This window comes from Somniosus microcephalus, chromosome 22 (genome assembly GCF_052327205.1).
Source record: "Somniosus microcephalus isolate GS21.2 chromosome 22, FLI_Smic_1.0, whole genome shotgun sequence".
In the NCBI taxonomy this organism is placed as follows: domain Eukaryota; kingdom Metazoa; phylum Chordata; class Chondrichthyes; order Squaliformes; family Somniosidae; genus Somniosus; species Somniosus microcephalus.
In genome coordinates this window covers 2,487,048-2,500,350 of record NC_141008.1, presented here as the reverse complement: position 1 = coordinate 2,500,350, position 13,303 = coordinate 2,487,048, and the positions used below count along the sequence as shown (strand labels likewise).

The following is a 13,303-nucleotide window of genomic DNA, read 5'->3' as shown; positions in this document are numbered from 1 at the left end:
CGCCGAAGCTCTGCACTCTCTCCCTGGCCTTCTCCATTCTCCTGGGCATGGAGCTGTTCCAGAAGCAGTGTTCAGGCCTTGCCTTAGGGCTGCAGCGTGCAGGGCGTGGCAGCCAAGCAATTCCACCCTCCCCCTTTAAGTGCTGACCGGCGCCTGACTGTCTGCCCTCAATGAGCAACTCGCCGCACCTGCGCTGCGCCCGCCCTCGGTGTTTGCGCCCTGGATCGCCGGCTTAGCGCCTAATGATAGTCGTGCATCGCTTGCTTTAGCGCAGCAGCAACCTCTTGGGGCGATGCAACTGAATATCGGCGAAGGTGGTGCTAAGTTGCGCCGGGCGCAAAAGTTAGCGAACGCCATGCTGTAGCGCCCCAAATGTGGCTATACTGAATTTCTAGGTCTTGGTGTCTAAATTCTATTGGTGCTGCCTCCTTAAGAGGGACACTTGTGGAGCTGACTCTTCTTATTACTGGCAATTGTCAATTTAAAGTCAACTACAATTTCCACACTTTTGTACTCTATACTTCTATTTATGAAGCCCAGAATCCCGTAAGCCTTTTTAACTGCTTTCTCAACCTGTCCTTCCACCTTCAATGATTTGTGCACACATACCCCCAGGTCTCTCTGTTCCTGCACCCCCTTCAGGATTGTACCAGTTAGTTTATATGTCCTCTCCTCATTCTTTCTAACAAAATGTATCACTTCACACTTTTCTGCGTTAAATTTCATCTGCCACGTGTCCGCCCATTTCACCTGCCTGTCTATGTCTTCCTGACTTCTATCACTCTCCTCCTCACTGTTTACTATACTTCCAAGTTTAGTCTCATCTGCATATTTTGAAATTGTGCTCTGTACACCCATGTCCAAGTCATTAATATGTATCAAGAAAAGCAGTGGTCCTAGAACCGACCCCTTAGGAACACCACTGTATACCTTCCTCCAGTCCAAAAAATAACCGTTCACCACTACTCTCTGTTTCCTGTCACTCAGCCAATTCTGTATCATGTCCACTGTCCCTTTTATTCCATGGGCTTCAACTTTGCTGGCAAGCATATTATGTGGCACTTTGTCGAAGGACTTTTTGAAATCCATGTTCACTACGTCAACTGCATTATCCTCATCAATCCTCCCTGTTACCTCATCAAAAAACTCAAACAAGTTAGTTAAACACGATTTGCCTTTAACAAATCCATGCTGGCTTTCCTTAATTAAACCACACTTTCCAAGCGACTGTTAATTTTGTCCCTGATTACTGTTTCTAAAAGCTTCCCCACTACCGAGGTCAAATTGAATGGCCTGTAGTTGCTGGGTTTATCTTTACACACTTTTTTGAAAAAGGGAATAATATTTGCAGTTCTTCAGTCCTCTGGCACCACCCCCGTATCTAAGGAGGATTGGAAGATTATGGCCAGTATCACCGCGATTTCTTCCCTAAATTCCCGCAGCATCCTAGGATGCATCCCATCCGCTCCTGGTGATTTATCTACTTTAAATACAGCCAGCCTTCATAATACCTCTTTTTATCAATTTTTATCCTATCAAGTATCTCCACTACCTCCTCCTTGACTATGTCTATGGCAGCATCCTCTTCCTTGGTGAAGACTGATGCAAAGTACTCATTTAGTACCTCAGCCATACCCTCTGCCTCCATGAATAGGTCTCCTTTTTGGTCCCTAATCGATCCCGCCCCTCCTCTTACTACCCTTTTACTATTTATATGCCTAAAGAAGACTTTTGGATTACCTTTTATGTTGGCTGCAATTCTATTCTCATACCCTCTCTTTGCCCGTCTTATTTGATTTTTCACTTCTCCTCTGACCTTTCTATATATAGCCTGATTCTCAGATGCATTTGCAACTTGAAATCTGTCATACGCGCTCTTTTCTGCTTCATCATATTCTCTATCTCTTTCATCATCCAGCGAGCCCTGACTTTAGTTGCCCTGCCTTTCCCCCTCGTTGGAAAGTACCTCAACTGCACCTGAACTATTTCCTCTTTAAAGGCAGCCTATTGTTCATTACAGTTTTGCCTGCCAATCTTTGATTCCAGTTTACCCGGGCCATCCCACTGAAATTGCATTTCCCCCTGTTAAACATTTTTACTCTGGATTGCTCCCTGTCCTTTTTCATAGCTAAACAAAACATTATGATACTATGATTACTGTTCCCTAAATGTTCACCTATTGAAACTTGCTCCAGCTGACCAACCTCATTCCCCAGTCTGGAGTACAGTTATGTTGAAAGACTGAAGAAGCTGGCGTTATTCTCCTTGGAGCAGAGAAAATTGAGAGGAGATTTGATAGAGGTGTTCAAATCCATGAGGGGTGTGGACAGAGTAGATAGAGAGAAACTGTTCCCATTGGCAGAAGGGTGGAGAACCGGAGGACAGAGATTTAAGGTGATTGGCAAAAGAACCAAAGGCCACGAAAGAAAGACTTTTTTACGCAGCGAGTGGTTAGGATTTGGAATGTTCTCCCTGAAAGGGCGGTGGAGGCAGATGCAATCACAGCTTTCAAAAGGGAGTTGGATAAGTATCTGAAGGGAAGAAATGTGCAGGGCTACGGGGAAAGGGCGGGGGAGTGGGACTGGCTGAAGTGCTCTTGCAGAGAGCCGGCACGGGCTCGACGGGCCGAATGGCCTCCTTCCCCGCTGTAACCTTTCTATGATTCGATGGTTCTATGACCATGTGCTGTAACTTTAAAAAAGGTTAAAAGGAAATTGAAGAAATTAAATTAAAGTACTGTTCCTTATGGTGATGCAGCACTCCAGTCCCTGCGGTGCCCATCGGTCTCGAAAGGCCTCGAGCGTGCCGGCGGACACCGTGTGCTCCATCGCCAGGGCCAGCCAGGGGTGAACGTGGCCGCGGAAGAGAGGCAGGCAGTCGGGCCGAACAACCCCCTGGACCGCGCTGCCTGGACCAGTTAATGGCCACTTTGGCCAGGCCCAGGAGCAGTCCCACGAGGAGGTCCCCCGACCTGCCCGCTCCCTTCCGCACCGGGCGACCGAAGATCAGGAGCGTGGGACTGAAGTGCAGCCAAAAATCGAGGAGCAGCCCCTTCAAATTTGCTGCCCAGGATGAAGGTCGGCATCCTATTGGGTGAGCGTGAGGCCTGTCTGGACGGATGAACGAATGCACGCATGCACGCAGGGAGACAAATGACACGCACGCACGCAGACATTCACAATGGAATTTACACTTGAGCGAATGAACAGAGGAATGAATGATTGAATGATTCAACGATGCCAGTAGGACTGGCGAATACGGGTTCTTTCTTTTCTTGGTTTATTAAACAGTGGCAGTTTGTACTGTAAACATTATTGAATTACCTGTAAAAATGTATTATTGTATTTATATTGTTGACCATTAAGCTGTTTTCGAGGCTTTATCCTTTTTATTGTGGTCAATGAATGTAATGGATTTACTATGTAACTGATGAGTTGTATAAGTAATGTTGTACATGAATATTAAAATTTAAAAAAAGGACAGCAGGTAATACCAAGCAAAAATGAAGAGTTACTAGATTGCCAATAGGACTGGTGTAAAATTGTTTTTCACTATGGGTACCTGTACTGTTAATATTGTTGTTTTGTCTGTAAAATTTACCACTGCATTTGTACTGTTAGTCCTAAAGCTATTTTTAAGGCTTTGTTTTATTGCGGCTAATGAATGTAATGGATTTATTATGAAGTTGATGTATTGTAACAAGTATTACTAGATTTAAATAAAAGAGTGACACAAAAAAAGAAAAAAATAAGTTTAAACAAGGCCCCAATATCTCCGTGTGCCCCGTGGGAATGCGGGTTCACATGGGGAGCCCGTGGGCCAATCAGACCATTCATTTACTGCGGGTTAAACAGGGGATAAAAAGGGGGAGTCGGTTCTACAGCCTCACTTACCTGGGAGCCTTGCTTGTTAGAATGGAGGGGCTGCGGGTTCTGGGCTTGTTCTTTCTTACAATCTGTTCATCTCAGCCGCCCTCTCTCCTTCTCCCCGCCGATCAATGTTGGCTGTCTCCCAAATTCCGCCAAGACTGCGGCTTTGGGGGAATTGAAGGCAGTGAGTGTGTGCGGAGAGGCTGCTGCTTTGATGCCGGGAGCCGGGATGTGCCGCCGTGTTTCTATTCACTCCACAATCTGCCAGGTGGGTGTATTCTCGGCTCGCCTATATTCTGGGCCAGGGCTTCCCAGGACCAGCCGCAATCCAACTGCACTGGGGATTCCCTGGACAGTAGCCTCTCTCCTCCTGTCCTGAAACATCAGCTGGAGTCTCCAACCTCTCCAGTCCGGGAGCTGGCGGGTTTAGGAACTGTGTTCAGTTCTACAGTTTGAAAGTCTCATCATTGAGATCCTGACCCAGGATCTCTCCTTCCTTCTCTATGCGACTTCTGATGGTTGAATTGCGCCCCAGGATAGGAGGGCAGAGTGAAGATCAGTCCCTGGCTGGCACTGACCGGACAGGCTGTGGATTTGATGCAGGTCTTGTGTAACCAGTCCAGTAGGGATGGAGTTGGAGAACCGTCTCCATTAGATGGAGAATTGGGGAGTGGACGGGGAGAGAAGGAAACTAGAAGCTGGTGCTGAGCTGGGCGGAGTTTCTCCCCCTCCCGGTAACGGTTCCCTTGCCATTCCCCGTGCAGCAACTAACCGCCTTTCATTGACTCTCTTGCAGTGTGCACCAAGGATGGGCGGGTCCTGATCGCCATCTCCAAGGATTTGACGCTGCCTCCTGTAGACCTGACAACGGTCCATCTGAAGGATGGACACGGAGCGGAGTGCAGTCCGACCGTGGCCTCTGCAGACACTTTGCTCTTTCAGTTCGCAGTCACTGAGTGTGGCACTACTCAGCGGGTAGGTACTGTGGGCTGGGAGCCCCATCAATGGCTGTCAGTCGGGTGGGAAAGAGGGGGTCTAAAGGGCAATGGTGGCCCTTAAAGTCACTACATGTGATAAGGCAATGGCAGACTTGCTCAATTTCTCTGCAATCGGTCTACTCCTGGTCCTCTGTAATGATGGTCTTCTGTCTCTTGTAGCTGGACGGGGTGAACGCTGTCTATGAAACGGATGTGTTGGGTCAGTTTGAGATCTTGGATGGAGCTTTGGGATCGGTGACCCGGGACAGCCCCTTCAGGTGAGACTGGGAGCACATGGAGCGGGTAGAGAAGGTGAGGAGCTGAATTCTCCAGCCGTGTCCGTTCTCTTGCAGGCTCCATGTCCAGTGCAGTTACAAGGGGAGCCAGGAGTCTGAACTGCAGGTGAAGCCCCGAGTTTATAGCCTTTCTCCGCCACTGCCTGCCACTGAGGCCGGGATCCTGGTTCTGGAGCTGAGAATAGCGAGAGGTAGCGAGTGCTGCTGATGGTTAGTGTCCAACTTCAGGCTCTCTCTCCAAATAGTGGCCGTCCTTCATCTTTCTCTTTCCAGATGGTGGCTACCGGAGCTGGTACGTGGCCAGTGACTACCCGATCCTGAGTGTGCTCCGGGACCCCGTGTTTGTGGAGGTTCGAGTCCTGAACCGGAACGATCCGTCCCTTGTGCTGGTGCTCAATGACTGCTGGGCGACCCCCACCCCCGAGCCGCATTCGGGGCTCCGATGGGACCTCCTGGTGGGCAGGTAAGGCAGCGAGTGAGGGACCTTGGGGCAGGCTGGTGATTGGGGAGGGGGGCGACATGGACTGGGTGAAGGAACCAATCTGAGCTCCAGGTTGATGATTGGTGACTTGAATAGACTGGTTTCTTTATCTAGTCTAATCTCGGGACTTTGCTTTGATGTGCCGCTGTAACTCTGCAGTTGGGAGTTCCAGGTGCCCTCTCCATATAACCCGCTCTTTCTCTGTTCCAGGTGCCCCTTTACTGGAGACAATTACAAAACCCGCCTCCTCCCGGTAGACGCCGCTTCCCATTCGTCGTTCCCAAGTCACCATAATCGGTTTGTAGTCAGCACTTTCGCTTTCTGGGACCGAGTTTCGGGCCGGGCTCTGAGCGGGGAGGTGAGTTTCCTTCAGTCTTTCTCTTGGTTGAACTTGTTCCCTGGGTCTTGCTCACAGTGAGGAGGCCCCTGTTGACCCTTTGACTGTAGAAGCATGAATCTCCTGACTGGGAGCTGTGGCACTGACCAGACCGCACTGTCTCTTTCCAGGTTCACTTCCACTGCAGTGCTGAAGTTTGCTTCCCTTCCACCCGAGAGATCTGCACGGCTCCCTGCAGCCCCAGTAAGTAGCTGGGATCTGAATAGAAACAGAACCCTGATGGGGTGGGGTGGGTGTGGGGCATCTGGACACTGGCCTCACTCAGCAAGGGCCCAACACTGGGCACAGGAGCAGTGTCCTCAATCTGCCCGCTCAACTCTATCCCAGTTAGTCTATTGCAGAATAGCAATCTGGCTCAGCGGCTCTGAGCTCATCTTGCACTGGTTCTGAATGGAACCCACCTCTGGCGTTGAACATTGATCTAGCATCCTGCTGTCACCGGGAGTTCCAGGGTGGCACCGAACCGATATCTGGGGGAGACCTGGGCAATGTGTGTATGTCCAGTGTAGCCGCTGGTCAAACTAATGCTTCAAAACGGGTCTCTTTCCCTCCCCCGCCCCCAGGAGACCAGACTGGCCATTGGACCCGTCAACGACTGCAAACTTTGCTGGGTTGAAGCGGGTCTTTCTGAGAATAGGGAGTGAATCTTAGTCTGACAGTGAGGGAACCGTATTTAACTAGTCCAATCTCACTCCGGTGCTCACTGCCCGAGGGTTTTTGTATTGGGCCATCGGATTGACCACCTGATTTGGGGCTTCAGACAGCTGCACATTGAATCGCCCACCTTGAACTCTTGTCTCTGTCTCTTGTCTCCCCCAGAGAGGCGAAGAAGCGCCGATGTTCGGGCTGGGTCCCTGGTGACTGCTGATGGAGCCATCATTTTCCTGGAAGATGAGGAGAGATTGGCTGCTGGGATCCACCAGGAAGAGAAAGGTAAAGGAGGCCCCTGCCGCTGTCTAGTGATGGAGTAACTGGTGCCCATCTAACCCTCCCTTCTCCCCACAGATGCTGCTGCTGATTCCCCCTCCCGTGTTCTTCCTGGAGTTGCGGTTGGGGTAGCTCTGCTCTCCGTGGCCCTGTTGGTTGGGACTGTTGCCATGTGGAAAATGGACCATCGCCGCAGGGTGGGCTCCGAGTGCAGCTCCATGGAACTGTAGATGTGTCTGTCGGATAATAAACCCCTGTTATACATGAAACCTGATCTCGTTATATTCCAAATTCTGGCTGGATTTTACTGTCCTTATGTTAATTGGTAGCCTGTTTTGAGAATCTATTGGGCCGCTTCTCTCAGCTGCCTTAACAATTGTGCCTGCCCCCAAAAAATCAGCCAAATTTGAGTTCCGGAGCAGTTTTCTATTCGTTCCTGGGATGTGGGTGTCACTGCAAGGGCAGCGTTTATTGCCCTTGTGGTGGTGGTGGTGGTGAGGTGCCTTCTTGAACTGCTGCAGTCTGTGGTGAAGATACACTCCCAGTGCTGTTCGGGAGGGAGTTTCAGGATTTTGACCCAGTGATGAAGGAATGGCGATATTACCAAGTCAGGATGTTGTGATTTGTCGGTGGTGGTGTTCCCATGCACTTGCTGCCCTTGTCATTCTAGGTGGAAGAGGTCACCGGTTTGGGAGGTGCTGCTGGAGCAGCCTTGGCGAGTTGCTGCAGTGCATCTTGTAGATGGTCCACAGTGCACCGGTGGGGCAGTGAATGTGTAAGATGGTGGATGCGGTGCCAATCAAGCAGGCTGCTTTGTCCTGGATGGAGTAGTGCTTCAAGTGGTGTTGGATCTGTACTCATCCAGGCAAGTGGAGAGTATTCCATCACACTTAGTCTTGAAGTCCAGATGCTTGGAGATTACTGGATCTGTGACTGCAGCCTGGCAGAGATACAGGTCTCCAGGCTCCCATTGTTTCACTGGTCAGGGGTGATGTGGGTACATGTGACTGGCATTCTCTACAGATAAACTACAATAAATGGTTGGGTTGGGCCTCACTAAAGCGGCAGTGGAAACATTGGGCTAGAAATTCAGTTGTTAGCGCCAGAGAAGTGGGGCGCGAAGCAGCTAGCACCCAGGCATGGCGCGATCTGCGCCTCTCGTGAACTTCAGTCAAGATTTAGCGGCAGCGCAAAACTGCAGTGCCCACTCAGAAGCGCGCACAAATCCTGAAGTCATTTCATGGTGCAACGCCCTTGGTGCGCCCTGATCTGGAACTTCAGTGGCACCCCCTCTGTGCGCCTGGCGCCCCCAGCGACTGGTAGGGGGAACTGTTCCCAGTTGCTGTGGGGGGTGCTATTTAAAGGGGACTCTTCCTGCATTATAAGTGGCAGCCATTTTGTGCCAATCCTTCTGGGAGAGACAAGGGGAGAGCTTTCTGCTTTGACTCAGTGCTCGCACAGGTACTTCTGGCTTCAGGCCAGAGCTTTGTACTTGGATTTAACTTTCAGTGCCACAGCCTAGAGTCGCCACATCTAATAGGGGCTGCAATGGGTGGAAACGTTGGCTTTCTGCATTGCATTCAAACGACTCCAATGCCGTGAGTGCCAATCGTGGCCAGTCAGAAGGGCCAACAGGTGTTGGCACAGGAGGCCTTGCCTACCCAGGCTATACCGCCAGCAGTTCTCATATCTGAACATGTCTGAGGGGTAGTGTGTTCGGAGGCTGTGATGCAGAAGGGAGGTGGTCACTGAGATCTGCCACCTGCTTTGCAGAGATCTGCAGCCACAGATGAGGAGCAGGATGTCTGTCGGTGGCAGTGAAGGTGATGGTGGCTCAACTTCTATGTCACTGGCTCCTTCCAATCTGCTATTGGGGACATTGCCAATATCTCCCAGTTCGCGGTACATTGCTGCATCCAGCAGGTGACCAATGCCCTTTTCAGAAGAGAGGTTCTGCTGAGTGAGTTTGAGCAGCTAGGGGTCAAATTAAAAAGCAGAACCACAAGGGTAATAATCTCTGGATTACTACCTGAGCCACATGCAAATTTGGCTAGGGTAAATAAAATTAGTTAAATACGTGGCTCCAAAGCCTGGTGAGGGAGAAATGGGTTTTGCTTCCTTGGACACTGGCATCAGTACTGGGACAGGAGAGAGCTGTTCTGTTGGGATGCACTTCACTTGGCCAGTGCTGGGACGAGAGTGCTGGCGAATCGAATAACTAGGGCTGTAGAGAGGGCTTTAAACTAATTAGGGGGGGTGGGGAGGGTTGAAGAGCGAAAAATGACAGCAGAGAAGGCAATAGAGCAAGGTAGCAGTGGGGGAATTAAAAACCAGAGTGTGTCAGGAAGGGACAGAATGTATAATAAAGGTAAAGTAGTAAAAGGGGTAAAAGCAGGAATAAATTGCCAAAAGATATTAAAGTTCTTTATCTGAATGCACGCAGCATTCGTAACAAAATTGAGCTGAGTTGATGGTACAAATAACTACACATGCGTATGATCTGGTGGCCATTACGGAAACATAGCTGCAAGATAATCATGACTGGGAACTAAACATACAAGGGTATTTGACAATTAGGAAGGACAGACAGGAAGGAAAGGGAGGTGGGGTTGCTATGTTAATCAAGGATGGAATCACTGCAATAGTCAGAAATGATATTTGGTCAAAGGATCAGGGTAGTGAAATAGTTTGGGTGGAGATGAGGAGGAATAAGAAGGGGGGGGAAAGTCACTAGTGGGCGTAGTCTATAGGCCTCCTAACAGTTGTAACTCGGTCGGATTATAAATCAGGAAATAGTTGGGGCTTGTAATAAGGGAACAGCTATAATCATGGGGGATTTTAACTTTCATATGGACTGGACTAATCAAATTGGGCATGGCAGCCTTGAGGAAGAGTTCATCGAGAGTATTAGGGATGGGTTCCTTGAGCAGTATGTAACAACCAACCAGGGGGTAGGCAATCTTAGATCTGGTCCTGTGTAATGAGACCGGATTAATAAAAAATGTCCTAGTAAAGGATTCCCTTGGAATGAGTGACCATAATATGGTTGAATTCCAAATTCTGTTTGAGGGTGAGTTGGATCTCAAACCAGCATACTGAGCTTAAATAAAGGAGACTATGAAGGTATGAGAGTAGAATTGACTAAAGTGGACTGGGAAAACAGATTCAAGTGTAAGACGGTACAAGAGCAGTGGTCTACATTCAAGGAGATATTTCACATCTTTCAAGATAAATATATTCCACTGAGGAAAAAGGGAGTAAAAGAAAAGACAGCCATCTGTGGCTTAGTAAAGTAATAAAGGATAGTATCCAACTGAAAACAAGGGCATATAAAGTAGCCAAATCTAGTGGGAGGATAGAAGATTGGGAAGCATTTAAAAGCCAGCAAACAATAACAAAGATTAATTACGAAAGGGAAGATAGATTATGAAAGTAAACTAGCAACAAATATAAAAACAGATAGCAAGAGATTCTACGGCTATATTTTTTTTTTTAAAAAAGGAAAAGGGTGGCTAAAGTGAACGTTGGTCCCTTAGAGGATGGGACCGGGACACTACTGGTGGGGAACATGGAGATGGCAAAGATGCTGAACAAATATTTTGTATCAGTCTTTATGGTGGAGGACACTAAAAATATCCCAACACTGGACAAACAGGGGGCAATGAGGGGGGAGAGAGGAGCTAAACACGATTAAAATCACTAAGGAGATGATATTCAGTAAAATAATGGGACTTAAGGCGGATAAATCCCCCGGACCTGATGGCCTACATCCTAGGGTTTTGAGAGAAGTGGCGGTAGGGATTGTGGATGCATTGGTGATTATTTTCCAGAACTCCCTGGACTCAGGAAAGGTCCTGGCAGATTGGAAAACTGCTAATGTAACACCCTTATTTAAGAAGGGAAGTAGACCAAAAAGCTGGAAACTATAGACCAGTTAGCCTAACATCTGTGGTTGGCAAAATGTTGGAGTCCATTATTAAGGAAACTGTAACCGAGCATTTGGATAAACATAATTTAATAGGACAGAGTCAGCATGGTTTTATGAAGGGGAAGTTGATGTGCCTTCAATAACCACAAAACTAGAAGTTTTAGACTTTAACAAGTTGGCTTTTAATCACTAAGATCAGAGCTAACATCTCAACACACTGACTGACTGGCTCGCAGGAATGAGTCATACAGATCCTGGGATCTTTATGTAAGAGAAGTCAGGGGCGGAGCCAAGAGCCAAGACCTGGAACATTCCAGGTTAGTCAGGAAAGAGGAAGTGAAACTATACACCGTGTGGGGGAGGGTAATATACATGAGTGCAAAACGAATACAGGCAAGCCAAACACATTTCATTACAGAAGTCATGTTTGACAAATTTGCTCGTATTCTTTGAGGATGTAACATACAGGGTGGATAAAGGAGAACCAGTGGATGTAGTTCATTTGGACTTCCAAAAGGCATTTGACAAGGTTCCACACAAGGTTACTGATCAAGATAAGAAATCATGGGATTGGGGGTAATATACTGGCATAGGTGGAAGATTGGCTATCTAACAGAAAACAAAGAGTTGGGATAAATGGTTCATTCTCGGGCTGGCAATCGGTAACTAGTGGTGTTCTGCAGGGGTCAGTGCTGGGACCCCAACTCTTTACAATCTATATTAACGATTTGGAGGAAGGGACCGAGTGCAACATATCCAAGTTTGCCGACGATACAAAGATGTGAGGGAAAGCAATGAGTGCGGAGGACATAAAAAACCTGCAAAAGGACATAGACAGGCTAAGTGAGTGGGCAGAGATTTGGCAGATGCAATATGATGTTGGAAAGTGTGAGGTTATGCACTTTGGCAGAAAAAATCAAAGAGCAAGTTATTATCTAAATGGAGAGAAACTGCAAAGTGCTACAGTACAAAGGGATCTGGGGGTCCTGGTGCATGAAACACAAAAAGTTAGTATGCAGGTGATCAGGAAGGCCAATGGAATCTTGGCTTTTATTGCAAGGGGGATGGAGTATAAAAACAGGGAAGTCTTGCTGCAGTTATACAGGGTATTGTTGAGGCCACACCTGGAATACTGCGTGCAGTTTTGGTTTCCATATTTAAGAAAAGATATACTTGCTCTCGAGGCGGTTCAGAGAAGGTTCATTCGGTTGATTCCGGAGATGAGGGGGTTGACGTATGAGGAAAGGTTGAGTAGGTTGGGACTCTACTCATTGGAGTTCAGAAGAATGAGAGGCGATCTTATCAAAACATATAAGATTGTGAGGGGGCTTGATCGGGTGGATGCGAGGAGGATGTTTCCACTGATGGGTGAGACTAGAACTAGGGGGAATAATCTAAGAATAAGGGGCTGCGCTTTCAAAACTGAGATGAGGAGAAACTTCTTCACTCAGGGTAGTAAATCTATGGAATTTGCTACCCCAGAGAGCTGTGGAAGCTGCAACATTACATAAATTAAAAATGGCGATAGACAATTTCCTAGCAGATAAGGGAATTAGGGGTTCCGGGGAGAGGGCAGGGAAGTGGATGTGAATCTAGATTCGGATCAGCCATGATCCTATTGAACGGCGGAGCAGGCCCGAAGGGCCGTATGCCCTACTCCTGCTCCTACTTCTTATGTCCTTCCCCATGACCCTGGACAAGCAGCAAGAGCGTGCAGTGGGATTTGGGAGAATAGCGGGTTTCCCCGTGGTGCAGGGCGCCATTGACTGCACGCATGTGGCTTGACGGGCACCTCTACAGCATGCCGAGGATTACCGCAACCGCAAGGGCTGCCATTTGCTCAACGTCCAGTTGGTGTGTGACCACAGGCAGCTCATACTAGCTGTCAATGCCTGCTTTCCAGGCAGAAGCCACGATGCCTTCATCCTGCGCCAGACTTCTGTGGCATACATTTTCGAAGCCCAGGCTCACCCATGAGGATGGCTTCTCGGGGACAAGGGCTATCCTTTGTGCACCTGCCTGATGACCCCGCTTCCTGCGCCTAGCACCCCTGCTGAAGAGCGATACAATGACAGCCATCAAGCTACCAGGAACATCATTGAGCACACACTCGCTATGCTCAAGTAACGGTTCCACTGTCTAGACTGTTCCTGCCATGGAAGGAGTGCAGCGAAGATTCACCAGGATGATACCTGGGGTGGCAGGAATGACTTATGAGGAGAGATTGTGTCGATTGGGCTTATACTCACTGGAGCTTAGAAGATTGAGAGGGGATCTCATTGATACCTATAAATTCTGTCAGGCCTGGATAGACTAGATGCAGGAAGGATGTTCCCGATGGCTGGGGAGTCCAGAACCAGGGGTCATAGTCTAAGGATAAGGGGAAAGCCATTTAGGACTGAAATGAGGAGGAATTTCTTCACCCAGA

General features: G+C 48.5%; 1 protein-coding gene across 1 annotated transcript in view; it reads left to right on the top strand.

Moving 5' to 3' along the window:
• Nucleotides 1–3,910: 3,910 nt before the first annotated feature.
• Nucleotides 3,911–13,303, top strand: part of LOC147101990 (uncharacterized) — a 28,550-nt gene continuing 19,157 nt past the window's right edge. The window contains exons 1-8 of the mRNA XM_085965063.1: nucleotides 3,911–4,137; nucleotides 4,666–4,844; nucleotides 5,027–5,124; nucleotides 5,200–5,333; nucleotides 5,416–5,605; nucleotides 5,834–5,981; nucleotides 6,131–6,203; nucleotides 6,840–6,953. Coding sequence (XP_085821189.1) covers nucleotides 3,915–4,137; nucleotides 4,666–4,844; nucleotides 5,027–5,124; nucleotides 5,200–5,333; nucleotides 5,416–5,605; nucleotides 5,834–5,981; nucleotides 6,131–6,203; nucleotides 6,840–6,953 — 1,159 coding nt within the window. The 5' untranslated portion in view covers nucleotides 3,911–3,914. The remainder of the gene's footprint in view (nucleotides 4,138–4,665; nucleotides 4,845–5,026; nucleotides 5,125–5,199; nucleotides 5,334–5,415; nucleotides 5,606–5,833; nucleotides 5,982–6,130; nucleotides 6,204–6,839; nucleotides 6,954–13,303) is intronic.